Source organism: Rhipicephalus sanguineus, chromosome 5 (genome assembly GCF_013339695.2).
Source record: "Rhipicephalus sanguineus isolate Rsan-2018 chromosome 5, BIME_Rsan_1.4, whole genome shotgun sequence".
NCBI classification, from domain to species: Eukaryota; Metazoa; Arthropoda; class Arachnida; order Ixodida; family Ixodidae; genus Rhipicephalus; species Rhipicephalus sanguineus.
Window position 1 is genome coordinate 19,260,506 of NC_051180.1, and position 15,797 is coordinate 19,276,302.

Sequence of the window (15,797 nt, forward strand, 5' to 3'; positions counted from 1 at the left end):
CGTCATCGCAGGTTTATTAATAGAGGAGAAAATCAAGTTCAAAGTTTCATTCTTAAATTTCGCGCCGATATCTCCCCGCTTGACGTCACGAATTTCGAAGTGTATTTATCGTGTTTTGGCGCCGTTGGTTCAACGAAATTACCCCAAACTTGGTATGTTAACTCTACGGCCCCCTCAGAAGACAATGCACTTCATTTTTACCGATTAGTGCCTACGTAGCCCCTAGTAGGCGCCGTCAAAACATGTGACGTCACGGCGAATGGTGCGGAAACTTCCAGGTGGCGTCGACCCACATTTTGTTTTTGCGCATTTTCTCGCTTACTAAGCATCCTCTCGCACCAAGCGTGGTGTTTTTGGTATCGTGAAAGAGTACTTTACTAATATAAGAAAAATCGTTTTGCTCTTTAGTGTCCCTTTAAACACCCATGAAACGCCTGGATGTCATTCTTGCTGCCATATATTTAATATTTCACAGTTTCGATTAAAGCAACGAAATGTTCACATAGCATTTCTGAAGCGTCGGACCAAATTTTTGAGTTGTCGATGGTTCAAGAAGCATCTATATATAGTTAAATTATCATTCCTACAGTTAGTATTATGCTCATCGAACATTTGATGGTTTTCTTGCACAAATACAATCTCGGTGACCACAAGTGAAGGAGACGTGTTCTAATACTTCCTAATGTGGAATGCCACTCGTGCTTTGATGGGTTAATGGTTACGTGCTTACGATTATTGCCGATTTCACAGAATCCCTCTTCTTGTTCGCTGCAGTTGTCATAAGCACAAACAAACACCCCATTGTGAGGCTTTTAAATGCGAAGCATTTCTTAGCGAACCTCTGGCACTTTGAGCGTTTCTATCTACGTATCTATCTATCTATCTAGCCGCCTACGTCTGGGTGCTCTCATGATCGCCTCCTTAACTTGGTGTAGACCAAAATTTGCACGGGAGGGTAAGAGCATTTGGCGAATATGATTACCAGGTCATGACATGAATAACAATAAATCCTGTCGCGTACGTCGTCAAACCCTTTCCACTAGACACGTGTGGCACATACCCGTTTACCACGGGCCGCGGTGTACGGGTATGCGCCACAGGTGATTGACAGTTTATATCTACCCAGGAACGGCGAGAACAGACATTGGTAGCTTATAAATGCTAGAGCGTTAAGGCAAACCAACATCGGCAGCGTTGACTCAACGAATGGAAAAAATGAAAATTAGGATCCAAGCAAGAATCGAACCCAAGCATTCTGCGTGGCAATCAGGTATTCTACCACTGAGCCACGCCAGATCTATACACTAGTTTTGAAAACCAGCCTACGCAGGCGTAATATCGGTGCAACGTCAATTGTGGTTGTGGTGCTGGCTATCTAATTTTACAAGAAAGCAATAAACACTACATGTTACTCCTACGATACAGGCGTCATATCAGATTAACATCTGTGGTTCCAATGTTGGCTCCGCTTTTACAGCAGTCTAACAAACATTACGTTTGTATTTCTATGATTCAGCAATCTATATTGAAGCATTGCTCGACCCCGGAGGATTACATTACCGAAAGTTACATATGATATCCACATCACCGCACTGTAAAGTGCACTTCGTCCACCATAACGACGCAGTGTCCTCTTCATTTCTTACGAGGCTGGGCGACGGCCTCATGCTGACCGAGGATGATGCCAGATTGATTGACAGCCGCTTTGTAGACTAGGCTACGTAGGCCACGTATGCCCAGGTAGTCTACGAATACGACAAACATCATCCACTGACGTTAGTCTACGTAGCACTATCCAGGCCGACCAGCCTCGACGGCCTATACCTCACCAACGCGAAGGGTGGCTTCAGGTTCCGGCATTTCGCCAGCTCTGTCGACAGACAATTTGTTGACGAAATGACCGAGGCATCCACGAATTCCAACAGCTCTACTATACCACATACTTCACTACACATGGACCCCTCGTCACCACGGTCACGACCGGATCCTATAACAAGTCATGACCAGCTGCTGGTGCTCACTGATCACGGCGATGGTGCCCTCGTTCAAGAACTGTCAAGAACTTCTTGCACACATGCACACGGGTTCGTGAAACGTGTGCGTTCTCGGGACACGTATAAGTACTACACATCAGCTTACCGCTTCTGGTGTTGGTAATACCCACGTTGCCATTGGCAGCGTTACCCAACCGTAAACAATTGGTTATATAACACATATGCGTCTCTTCAACATATATATCTGTGCGTATAAAATTTGTACAAATCTCTAGCGTCATTTCGTAACGTGTCGCTAAGTAAAAAAAGTTACGCCACACTCACCTACCCGCCGCATGCTTAGCATAACGTCGACTACCACGGTACGTGGGATCTGCCGAATTTTCTTTCTTTTTTTTTCTTCTCAAGCGTGAACCGCCGGTACAAGAGAGCTCACTCGCCCTGGTTGCCTGAATGTGTTGGGTCATTGAGGCCACCATCGTAGAGGATTTCGGAACGGCTACTCCCGGAGCGCACATTCAGTGATTATGGACTGGGGTTCATGAGACCGCCACTTCCTAGAGTTCACCCGAAGCTTTATACGGAGCCGCTGGGCAACGACGCAGACAGGCGCGTCCTCATATAGTGATCGTCGTGCTTGCCGGAGCGTGCCCCACCGATGGCTCCCCGAGGTGCCACTGCGCGCACTCCGCGTGCGCGAGGATTTGGCGACCATCGTCATTTTCTTCGTGACCAGCACTCTCAGCGCCGGGCAGTGCTTCCATTAGCGTCGTCGCCTCTGGTGACTCCCAATTAATCGAGCGGCTAGGCTTCTGGGCGCGGCGTGCCCGCAGCAGCATTTCGCCTGCGCACCGTGGCGGAACCGAGCGCTCGACGCTGACGCCTCCTATACAGCAAGTGTGACGATGTGTTCCGTTAGGGACCGCATAGTAGCAAATGCGTATGAGAAGAAGAACGTACGAACGAAAATAGGCGCCTTTTAATGGGCGCCTTGCAATACTTTTTGAAAGTGTGTGTGTAAACCGCCTCAGTCGCTGTTAGATAAAGCACTCTTGGAAAAAACAAAAAACAGTAACGGTATAGCTGAAAAGACAGTCTACCATAGCATTTCTTTGTCTGCCGCGCTGAATCCGCCTTTTGCATGTCTGTGTGGCGCCCTCTTGCGGACACTACCAAAAAGAAACCGTGCGGCGTCGGGGTGCGCGTCTGCTGCTACTGCCACCGCTGCCACCAGTGCTGCTACGTAGCACGAAGCTTTATTGCTGCGACACATGTGCTGAGAGGCCCCGTCTGAGCGTTGTGTTGAGGCATGGAGCCCCCTGGGAGCATTTACATACCCGACAGCTTCTTTTCAGTGACCAATGGATGGAGCCGGTTTCAATGAAAATGCCGAGCAAAAAGCAGTTGAATGCTTTCATGGTGGCAAGTGGTTGGCAGTGCTTCCGGCAAACCACAAAAGGACAGAAGTTCTGCGATGAAGGGTACGTGCGCAACCTCATGTTCAATGAGTTGACTGCCACGTCCACATACTGACTTCTGAGAAGTATTTGCCTCCCTTCAGTGAAGGGTGGCTGCATGCAGTCGTGCAGTCGTGCATGCAGTCGTGAGGAAAACCACAGGAGACGTACTGGCATGGCGCTGCCTCTGCCCAGCCGGGTCAATATATTTTTTGTTTATTGTGTCATTCCTACTAATCATACGAACTACCGGGCCTCTGCTTTGGCGGTTTCGTGCCTTTTCTGGTTCGCGCTGCCGTGCGTGAATAGCGCTGAAAGGCATCATTGATGTAGACGAGCAGTGATGGCACGAAATCGGGCTGCCTGAGCGAGTTGGACGGCGAACCTGCAAGATCCGTGAACATCGCACTAAGGTTACCAGAAACAAGCAAGCACGTTGAAACTTCACTAACACAAGCAAAACGCCGCAAGATTTATGAATCGGTGCGCGGCAGTTACGTCAACAGCCAAAATACATGGATGTTTCTTTCTTCCCCGTGACTTTTACGACGGTACTGCGCTGACGGGCCCCGTCACCGTAGTCAGTGCCTTCTTTCTTTCTCGCTGAACAGCGAATGTGCTTCGACGACAGAAATGAACCACTGAACTTCAGTGAATGACAGGCGACGAAATTGCACTCTTTGGCATTCATTATATTCAAGCGGAGGACTTACGGCGACCATTTTTACGACGCCAAAGTAAACAACAGCGTAGTTATGTTGAAACCGAAGCGAACCTTGGGGCTCTTAGCCACACTTTGCTGTTGCCGTAGCGAGAGCTTCGTCGCTACTGAATTGAGCTGTGCGGCGAGCCGGACACGAAGCGCACACTTGTTCCGCGCCCTGCAGAAAACGTGGCATGTTCTTCGCGTACGCCACCTAAATTATAGCAATAATTAGCACACATACCTTTAACGAAGTGTTTTTCGAACAGTCGTGCCAAATCCGAAGGCTGCCACGGACTGCCGTCTTCATTTTGGCGCCTGACAGCCCTGATCCACGCTTCACGACGCTGACGATCACGTTTCACCGATGGGAAGCGGAAATATGAATGTTGCTGCCGGGCACGCCTAGGGAAGTGCATCCATAAGCGGCACACGTTGCCGGCATCGCGCTAACAGAACCAGATATATAGATAAATATGTTGTGTTGTGCTGCCTGCACATGCCAACACCACCGCCAATGCCGCGGCGAGAAGAGAGGCAGCGTGCGTCTGCGACGGCGCCGCACAGATCGTTTCGCAGAGTCGCCGCCAGGGGGCCGCGCATGCGCTGTAGAGGCATGCAAAAGGCGGATTGCGTCCGATGCGATATCGACCATCGTTATACGTCATCGCATTTACGCCCATAACAGGCACTAGATTCAGTATTCACACACATCCGCCTCGAGTATGGCCATACGTAATTTTGAAATTTATATATATATGTATATATATATATATATATATATATATATATATATATATATATATATATATATATATATATATATATATATATATATCACCCACGACGCTGTCGACAGCATAGCGAGCAGCAACTAGAGCTCTCACTGGCATCAGCATAACCTAAACGCAAGCTTTAAACTAAGCACGCAAGACGTTCCAGTCAGAGCCGTTCTGAGAGACCAGTTGAACGCAGAAAGCGCAGTAGCGCTTGCACAGCCTTTTTCTGTGACGTTTGGTCCGGTCGATGGCGCAGGATTCTTTCTTCCGACAGAGTGAGGTCGTCCAACTTATCGAGCGCGTTGCAAAGTGACTGTCTCTGTGAACAGTACTGTGGGCAGTCGCACAGAATATGTTGAATTTTTTCATCACTGCCGCAGTGGTCACATGATGGGTAGCAGGGTAGCAAACCGGTCACTCGCGCCAGGTTAACCTCCCTGCGTTTCCTTTTCATCTATTTCTCTCTCTTAAACTAGGCACTTTAGACGAAATTAGCCACCATTTAACGAACAAGCAAACAGCTGTCGGTACTATAGTGTTGGCAGTACGCAAGTAATTACGGTAGTTGAAGTTAGGTGAGTTAGACTGCGCTGCATTCAGGGACTGTTGGGTATTTTAGGTCAGGAATCATCATACCCTCTGAAGGATCGAGTGGGCGAAGGAAGAGATACAAAAGATTCAGGAGCCCTTCACCTATCGGGGAAATGGGGGCTAGCGAAGCCTGACCTACTACATTTATTTATTTATTTATTTATTTATTTATTTATTTATTTATTTATTTATTTATTTATTTATTTATTTGTTTCTCATTTTGCTATACTGCCTCCTGACCGTTTCTTTCCTCCTTGCCGGGAATGGGACCTTCGTCCACGGGCTTAGCAGCGCAACATTTCGGTTGCTACAGGAAACAACGACGGTCATGTGTGTTTATCCAGGCAACAGTGAAATGCGGCAAATTACAAGTGACCTCGATTAAAGATCAGCTTGCCATATTATCGTCGACGAGCCCACGATCGGGAGAGCAATGATCAGTTATTGGAAAACGGCGTGCACAAATACGCATGGGAGCGGCGCAACATCGAGGGCCGCATTTCTGTACACTCGCCGGCGCCGAATTTTCCGCGCACGTCTCTTGGACTACAGTCAGGAGGAGACCTACATTGCCCCATAACAGACTTTTCCACTTTCAACCGGTGCAGGTCCAGCCCGCCCGGTGCACGATACAGGGCAAGCCCGTGCGTGGAGCCGCTCAAATGTTGCAGCTCAGCTTGGACGGCAAGCGTCTGTACGCCAGCACGACTCTGTACGGTCCGTGGGACAAACAGTTCTACCCTGAGATGTGGGAGTAAGTACAGGCGGCGGCGCTTCGAAAACACCGTCGATTTATGTCAAATAGAGGCGATGCCTGACAACAGCCTCTTGGCTTTTGTATCTACTAATCTTCCTGGCTTCTGTACTCTATGTCATTTCTGTGTATTTTACAGATGAGTTTCGGTGCCGCCATACTGGGCTGTTAACATTGCCGTTTCTTATCTTGAACAACTGAAGGAAGAGTGCTGCGGTGGGCGTATGCACTTGAAAACGGTCGGGTTCGGCGTTTCCTGACCTTATCAATTCACGTCACGAGATACAAAATTAAGAAAATATTCGTTTAACAGCCCAAGGTGGCGGCGCCCATATATGTCTTACGTAAAATAGTCTATACTACGTCGAATGGGAGCATATCTAAATATAGTCCAATTTGATCCCATATTAAATTTGATCGTCCATTCATAGAGGTTGGAAACAAACGGTATATGTATACATATATATGTTATGCAAATGGCAGGGAGGTTAACCGGCAGATACCCCGTTTGCTACTCTGCTCTGGGGAAGGGGTGAGGGGAGACAGAAAGGTAAGAAAGAAAATAATGAGGTAGAACCATGAATATCACACCCACGCACTGATCGCTCACTCGCTCTTGGAGCAATTGCAGGAGTCATGTAACCTGAGTTCTGTCAGATTTATTCTGTCACTTGGAGGTTGAGCGTACCCACATGCGCTGTGATCTGGTGCGTGCGATACTCCGAATGAATCAGATGAACGTGCCCCCAGCGCTCACATTCGCCGAATGTATTAATCGTGCTGCTAGAGCGCTATGAAGAGATCGAAAGAGACCGATCGAATGTACTATCAATGTGACTGCCACTTTCTTTATACGTATACGTAATCCGACGAACTATGTTCTTACGTTGATCGTCACTCTAAGGTCGTGCTGTTTGGATGACCTCGGTTGCAGTAAGCATCAGATGAAAATAGTATCTGGGGTTTTACGTGCCAAAATCTCGATACGACTATGAGGCACGCCGCAGTGGAGGGCTCCGGAAATTTCGAGCATCTGGCGTTCTTTAACGTGCACTGACATCGCACAGTACAGGGCCTCTAGCGTTTCGCCTCTTTCGAAATGGGACCGCCGTGGCCGGGATCGAACCCGCGATCTTCGGGTCAGCAGCCGAGCAGCGTAACCGCTACGCCACCGCGGCGGCCTGTAAGCATCAGGAGCCTCAATTTCGTGCGAAATGTGCGGATAGATATGTGCGTTATTTGTCCGTCCCCGTTAGCAACCAGTATGCCACCTAAAGGGGAAGGCGTTGTGCTCCTCTGGGTGGCAGTTGTCAGCCTGATCGCTCCCCTCTTTGTGTCCTTGTGTATGCAGATAATAATAATAATAATAATAATAATAATAATAATAATAATAATAATAATAATAATAATAATAATAATAATAATAATAATAATAATAATAATAATAATAATAATAATAATCAATCAATCAATCAATCAATCAAACGTTTATTTAATGTGCCCAGGAACAACCGTAAGGTCTTTGTACTGGCGCACACACAAAAAAAAACAAAAAAAACAAAAAAACAAAGGAAACATTCATAATAAAATATCAGGGATAAAAAACGTTACAAAATTGCACATATACAACTATGCGCAGGCAGAAAAAAAATATCAACAGTGTACAAGGCTATGTAAGTACAGTGCAAAGCTCCGAGCAGAACAACGACTGGGAGCTGTGAAAAACATCGAGCTCCAAAAAGTAAGCATTGTAAAGACGTTGTATCCTGCCAATGGTCGAATGTTCACAGAGGCAGGCGGTTACATGAAAAGGTCTATTCTCTCTGGTCAGCTTACGTGGAATTCGGAAATTAAGACAGTTGAGCAGTACAGGGCAGGATATGATACCATGCACAAGCTTGTAAAGAAATAACAGATCAGCGCGATTTCGTCGGCAGCAAAGTGATGGCAATGATAATAATCCAGCAGCGTTAGAACGAGATCCAGAGTCATTTCTAGCGAAACGATGGTTGTAAATGCTTAGGAATTTTTTCTGGACTCGCTCAATGGCGTTGCTGCTGGAATTAGGAATGCCATTCCAGATCACAGATGCATACTCTAGTTGAGGAAGACATAGCGCGGTGTACAATTTTCGGAAGGGCACAGGAGAACGGAATTCTCTAGACATTCTGCAAACACAACCTAGGGTGCGAAGACCCCGCAAAGCAACACGCTTAGCGTGAGCAGAAAAGTGTAAGGTGCTATCAAAAAGAACACCTAGATCATTGATCTCACATACCTTACACAACGACACAGAATTGACAGAATATAAAAATGGCACACTAGATGTTTTTCGAGTGAAACTCATTACCTTGGTTTTTGAAATATTTAGGGAGAGGTTATTGCTCTTGCACCATTCAGAAAAAGAACACAAATCAGATTGCAGCAAGCGACAATCGATAACTGAATGAATTTCCTTAAATATCTTTATGTCATCGGCATACAAAAGGAAAGAAGAATTCCGAATGACAGAAGAAACATCATTAACATAAATTAAAAAGAGGAGTGGGCCCAGTACCGACCCTTGAGGAACCCCACTAGTAGCTTTATACAAAGAGGACGTTTGGCCATTAACGGCAACGTAACATAATCTATCAAGAAGATAGCTATGGAGGAGATTCACAATTGAAGAATCAACATCAAAGTGTGCAAGTTTATCCACAAGCAGCGAATGGCTGACAACATCAAAAGCTTTGCTAAGGTCACAGTAAATAGCGTCAACCTGTCCTCTCTGCGAAATAGGCGTGGAGACTTGCATCATGAAACTGGCAAGATTAGTGACAGTTGAGCGGCCAGCGAGAAACCCATGCTGATTCACAATAAATGAATTTTTACATCAAATGACAATATTTTGTGAAGAGCAAGCTCAAAGATTTTGGATGCGGCACAAAGAAGGGAAATAGGGCGGTAGTTCGAGACGTCACTTTTACAGCCAGACTTAAACACTGGGAAAACACGAGCAGTTTTCCACATGCTAGGAAACGTTGAAGCATGCAGACACTTATTAAATATGGTAGTCAATACTGGGACAAGTATACTGCCATAGGCTTTTAGTATGGCAGAGGGGATGCCATCTGGGCCAGCTGAAAAGGATGGTTTCAAGCGCTTAATGCATTCTGAAATGGAATCTTCATCTAGCGACACAGCATCAGCTGCGCCAACTGCCTTAACCTGTCGACCGTTACTAGCTACAGAGGCTGGAGACTTATAGACAGATGAAAAATGCATGGCAAAACAGTCAGCAACGGCTTGAACTTCTACTCCATTTGGGTCCAGTATCCTGAAGGACTCGCCACTTTTGCTCGACCGTTTGCGCACATACTTCCAAAACTCAGCCGGCCTGTCAGACGCGCTTTTTTCTAAAAATGAAATATATAGACTGTGATCCCGTTTATAAAGGCGTTTACAAAGAGTACGAAAACGACAGAATTCTTCCTTCAAATGAGTTGATGCAGAACGTTTGTACTTCCTGTGTGCACGATCTTTATGTTTCAGTGCACTTATAAGTTCTGATGAGAACCAGGAGGGATATTTACAATGATGAGGTGTATACTGGGGAATTAACTTGCGCATGCTGGTCAAGATAAGCTCCGTAAACTGATCGACTTGATCATCAACATTGGGTTTGTCAGTTACCAGTTACCAATCTGTGGTGGACAAGTCAGGGTACAAGCCAACGTAGTCACCTCGCTTGAAGGCAAATCTGGGCGTTTTGTCGATTTTTCTGGGAAAGCTTGGTTTTTCTGGTGAAATACAGAGTGTTAGTTTAATAATATCTGGGGTTTAACGTCCCAAAACCACGATATGATTATGAGAGACGCCGTAGTGGAGGGCTCCGGAAATTTCGACCACCTGGGGTTCTTTAACGTGCACCTAAATCTAAGTACACGGGCCTCGAACATTTTCGCCTCCATCGAAAATGCAGCCGCCGCGGCCGGGATTCGATCCCGCGACCTTCGGGTCAGCAGTCGAGCGCCATAACCACTAGACCACCGTGGCGGGGCCAGAGTGTTAGTTTGAGTGGTGGGTGAAATTTGTCAGGACGAACAAGAGAGATGTGAGAGAGTGATACTTCGATAGGTTGATTATTAGAAATACACAGATCTAAGACATTACCACAGGAATTGGCAATACTATTGTGCTGCTGTAGGGAATTAAAAGCGAGAAAATCTAACAATACGCTGCATTTGTTCTTTAAGAAATGATGATAATGAGAAAATGTAAGTGTGGTCCAGTCAATTCCTGGTGTGTTAAAGTCGCCAAGTACAAGAATTTTGTGCTTCTTATGTGAAATTATCACATTTTCAATAGAAGAGACGATCTGATTAAAAGCAATTGGTGAAACGCTAGGCGATACATAGAAACATCCAATCAACAATTTTTCACAGTGCTCAAGACTAATTTCGATCCAAATTGATTCAGAAATTGTTTCTATAATAATAATAATAATAATAATAATAATAATAATAATAATAATAATAATAATAATAATAATAATAATAATAATAATAATAATAATAATAATAGACCTCAACGTACTAAAAGTTCAGCTTCAGTGATATTGACTTCAGTGGCTTTTGACTGGTTGTCCGGATAACGTTTGGCTCAAGGTATCTTGAAGGCCGCCGACAACGGGCGATAAAGTCATTTAGTGCTTAACAATAACACCCGTAATAATTTCCCGCGCGATAGCTAGCGATTTGACAGACTTGACATGTTTTCAGTTCGCAACGGACGCATGCGCGCCAACAATTCAATGCAGCGTCTACGTCTCGTGCTTCGCAGATTGATAGCACGGCCGATAGGTGACGCGCTCGCGAAACTCACCTTTATCCTCTGACATCTTTAAGGGCCCACATACAACCTCTGAAAATACGAAGAACGAGCGCGTTATTAAAACGAAAGCCTTATATGCTTCAATAAACACGGAGCTTGACCGTCGGCGTCGGCGTGTCCCGTCCGGCGGCGTCGGGGACGAGTGGTGCAAAAAATCATCACGTGAAGACGTCACCATATGACATCATGACGTCACAGATCGCAAAAATTTGTGACGTTATCATGACGTCACACATTCTGGTGTGACGTCATGTGACGTAACGCCACATAATGCCGTTGTAGCGCCTTCCTTTGGGCGGTGAACAAAACCGGAGAGCGCGTGACCTCAAGAGAAGAAAATAAAGACAGCGCTTCGCAGTGGCACGTGAAGCCACGGCTCGTGTTCCCTGCTGGCGTCGATTCTGATTTAGCCGTCTCGTTTCTTCGCTCATGTGGCATAAGGCTACACCGTCATCACATGACGTCGTAGCTTGGTCAAAGGTAGGCTGATCACGGAGGCAGTGCAAAACTAGGTGAGGTGCCTCCTATCCTGGAGGCAGTGCGAAACCACGCTAGGTGCACGAAGCTTTCGGAGGGTGGCGGGGAAGGATAAATGCATGTAGGGAGCCTACATGACCGGCCGTTCATGTGGGCTCCCTAATACATAGAATGAGAAGAAAAAGAAGATGGCTTTCTTCTTCGGGACCTTTTAGGTGAATGCACAGGAGACCCTGTGATATTTAACGCGGCAGAGTTCAAGAGCTCGTTTCGCAGAAATTCCAGCGACGGCGTCGGCAACGGCGTCGTTGGTTGTGAGCGAAAAATCATCATCTTGTCCGTGACCAAAAAATCAGAAAGATGAAAATAAAATAAATGACAAAAACCTTCGGGTTCGAGTGAGAATCGAACCCAGGCCGTATGCGTGGCAAGCAGGTTGTTCTACCACAGAACCACGCTATTTCTTGAAGCTGCTTCGGAAAGAAACACTATATGAATGTCATGCAGCGGAAGGAGTCTCCCTAACGCATCTAATATTGCGTGGGTGAAGCGTAGACTAGCGCCACGCGTCGAAACATGTGAATTGCACAACGAGTGGGCGCAAAAGCATCAACAAAGTGAACAGCTGCATAGGTTCGCGTGTTGCCTTAGGGACGCGCAGTGGGTGCTTCGCTGATTCGCAAAATTAATAATTATGGCGTAGTGGCCACTGAACTGTACTTGCAGTAGGCATTCTACGAGTAGGATACTTTAAAACGGCCAATGTTACGCGCACAGTCGTTCGTTTCCTTACGGCATGGTTGAGGAATGCGCAGAGAACCGAAGGTTGGCTAGCAATTGAGAATGCGATGCGCACGGGGCCAGATTACGCTCTTGCGTTCCACTCTTGAAGGCAAAGCTCAAGCATCTTCCAAGCTTTTTTCTGTCCTGTCGTTTCCCGTTTTTTCGGCACACTTCGTGACGCCAGCAGCTTGTTCACTTGACGTCACGAGGAAATAAGCTCTCGATTGGTGCATGTACGAGGAATGTCAGTTGTGAACTGTCGTCTACCCTGCTTTGCCATGCAGTCGCACGCGCGTTCATCCTTGTGTCGCAATACTATCGTGCGCGATCAACTGATTTCATTTCGTTTTGTGCGTTTTCAACTGCGCAAGCGGAGATAACAGCGCGTAGCCGAAAAGCGCAAAGTCCTGATAGGCTCAATGCACAGTGCTGACATTGTCCGCCTGTTTTATGAAGAAATAAGTGGCGAGGAGGAGATAGCACCTGTAGGAAAGGTAGTGAAAGCGAGAAAGAAACCACTCTCTCGTCTTTGAACTCGAAGTGTTTTAGAGACTTTGCCAACACAGAGAACTCTGTTCTTGTCTGACGTGAGGCACTCGACTAATTCGCGCAGGCAAGGCGGCATGGTGATACGCATGCACGTGGACACGGTCAAGGGAGGCCTGACCATCGACCACAGCTTCCTGGTAGACTTCGCCGACGAGCCCGACGGACCGTCGCTTGGCCACGAGATACGATTACCCGGCGGGGACTCGACGTCCGACATATGGACGTGATAGGCTATACGACCACACCATCCACCATATTCTTGCGCAACCAATAAAGATGGTTTCGCCTATCACACGAAATAGCACAAAAGAAAGAAAAAAAGAATATTGCGCCACACGTATTCGGAGAAATCTAGTTTTTCTTCAGAAAATTATCGATATATGATTGGGACGATTTGGATATAAGAACAAATATGGCAGCTCCGCACTAGGGGTGCCAAGCCTGAAGAAAGAGCGGGGCTGGGAGGCTGTCTTTCTTTCTTTCTTTCTTTCTTTCTTTCTTTCTTTCTTTCTTTCTTTCTTTCTTTCTTTCTTTCTTTCTTTCTTTCTTTCTTTCTTTCTTTCTTTCTTTCTTTCTTTCTTTCTTTCTTTCTTTCTTTCTTTCTTTCTTGTATCTTTTTTTGTATTTGTTTCTATCTATTTCTTTCTTTCTCATTCTATCTATTTCTTTCTATTTGTCGCTCTTTCTACAAGTATATTTCTTTCTTTTTGCTCTTTTTTTCTTTCTCGATCTCTTTATTTATCGATTGCTCTTTCTTTCTCTCTCTGGCTATCTTTTTCTGTGTTCTTATCTTTTTATCTCTTTATTCCCTTTATGTCTCGCCATTTTCCTCTTCCTCTTTCTTTCTATCGCCTTCTCTCTCTCTCTTTTTCTCTTCTCTCTGTCTTCTATCCATTTCCTTTGTTTAATCAAGCGCAGCACCGTGTCGGACCGAAGAAGAAGAAGCGCCTCCTTCCACGAGAAAGACCGTGCTCACGAGCACTTGCAGCTAGAATCGACCGAAACGGTTGACAATAAATATCGTTAGTGATGTTTAAGCCTCGCTTCTTGCCAGGGAACCGTATGCCATTTTAAACACCTTCTTACTCCCTTTCTTTCTGACGTGTTCTTTTTCGTTTGACACTCGCACCTGCTGCACTCGGTAGTGGGGTTTGCCCAGTTCCTGTGGCGCATGCCCACATGAGCAGTTTTGCACGACGGAGCACAAGTTGCCGACAGCTTAAACAGCTTCACTGTTAAAAAACAAAAAGAAGTAGTGAATGCACTATGAAATTTGACTATATTAAAACATTTCTGACGTGTGCGCATAGACTAGAATCTGCACAGAATGTGCACTAATTCGTTTGAACAACGCGTGAAATGTCAATTAGCGTTCACTACACATTGAGTGAGTGAGTGAATAAACTTTATTAAAAGTCCGAGCGAGGCGAGGGGAAAAAGGGATTAGCCCCTGTCCCGTCTCACTCTCCGTCGATGATGATGGCGTCAGGTGACGGCTTGAAGCCTTTGGACCCGGGCGGCATCCTCGGCTTGTCGGACGACCATTGAGATGCACCGATTTTACAGCGAGCAGTGAAATGAAACAATATGAGCACCTGCGGAATTACAAGCTTTAAAGTATCGTTCCTGCATTCCTTTTTCACAGCACGCAGAAAGCAACATCATCGAAGGTTTCACTGGGTTTGAACCTGACGTATACGTAGAGCTCCGTGTTTTGGAATAAATCCGAAAAAATCGGATAAACACTATCTGGTAAAATATTTGACAATTCGGATGTATCCGATAAACTCCGACTTCAAAAAGGCATTTTTAATGTTCAAAGGACATTTTCAAAACTGAGAATCATCAATCGAAAGGCGCGCACCTCCATCAGTGGTGGCAACGTCGTAAAATATGCCTGCGTCTATTACAGCAAGTTTTAAGGTTGTAATACGAACAAACGTAGGTGTTTTGTATTCAAGTATTTGTGCTTGTATGTATATGTGTTTGTGCGTTCAAATATTCCAGACATCTAAAATACACTTAGTGTGTTCGCATGTTTTCGTGTTCAGGTATCATTTCATCTAAGATTTCGGAGTATTGAGAATAATAATAATAATAATAATAATAATAATAATAATAATAATAATAATAATAATAATAATAATAATAATAATAATAATAATAATAATAATAATAATAATAATAATAACAGGCCCTTTATTTTTCATCAAGAAAATGAGGGAGGCTAGGAGAAAAAGCTGAGAAGCAGCTTGACCAGCTCCTGCAGCACCGGCCCCCCCCCCCCCCAAAAAAAAAAAAAAGAAAAGAAGAAAAAGTACACCTTGGCTAGTTTACAGCAGTGCACATCAACAGCCTTATTAACAGGGTAATTGAACAGGAAGTGAGAAAGAGTGAAAGGATAGAAAAACAGGATTATCAGCAACAATGCAACGCAGTTTCATTAAAAATAAAATTAATAAGAACACATTGCAGCAACTTATAATGCAAAATGAAAAACCGAATTTCGGAGAACTAGGGATTTACGTGAAATAATCTCCGATAAACGTGTGTGCTTGCATATACTGTTATCACCTCTGATGCGCCTCACTTTAAGGCGAAAGCCTTAAGTGGCTCGTTGAGCAGTGACTTTTAAAGGAGTTCAGAGAGACAGAACGCCGAAGCTATACGCTAAAACTTAAAAGTAGTTTAACACTGCGATAGTACCTGACACTGCTTACCACACTTTCTCACGAGCGGTTTCGTTGGTTGGAGACAGCACTGTGCGCTTCAGGGATTATTTATAATTGCGATAAGAAACGGCAATGGTTTGCTGTGTTTTTCATTCTTTTACTA

At 45.3% G+C, this 15,797-nt stretch overlaps 1 protein-coding gene across 1 annotated transcript in view; it reads left to right on the forward strand.

Annotated features, from left to right (window-relative positions):
* Positions 1 to 13,240, forward strand: part of LOC119393328 (methanethiol oxidase) — a 97,823-nt gene extending 84,583 nt beyond the window's left edge. Inside the window, exons 10-11 of the mRNA XM_037660294.2 lie at positions 6,133 to 6,278; positions 13,027 to 13,240. Coding sequence (XP_037516222.1) covers positions 6,133 to 6,278; positions 13,027 to 13,189 — 309 coding nt within the window. The 3' untranslated portion in view covers positions 13,190 to 13,240. The remainder of the gene's footprint in view (positions 1 to 6,132; positions 6,279 to 13,026) is intronic.
* The last annotated feature ends 2,557 nt before the right edge of the window (positions 13,241 to 15,797 follow it).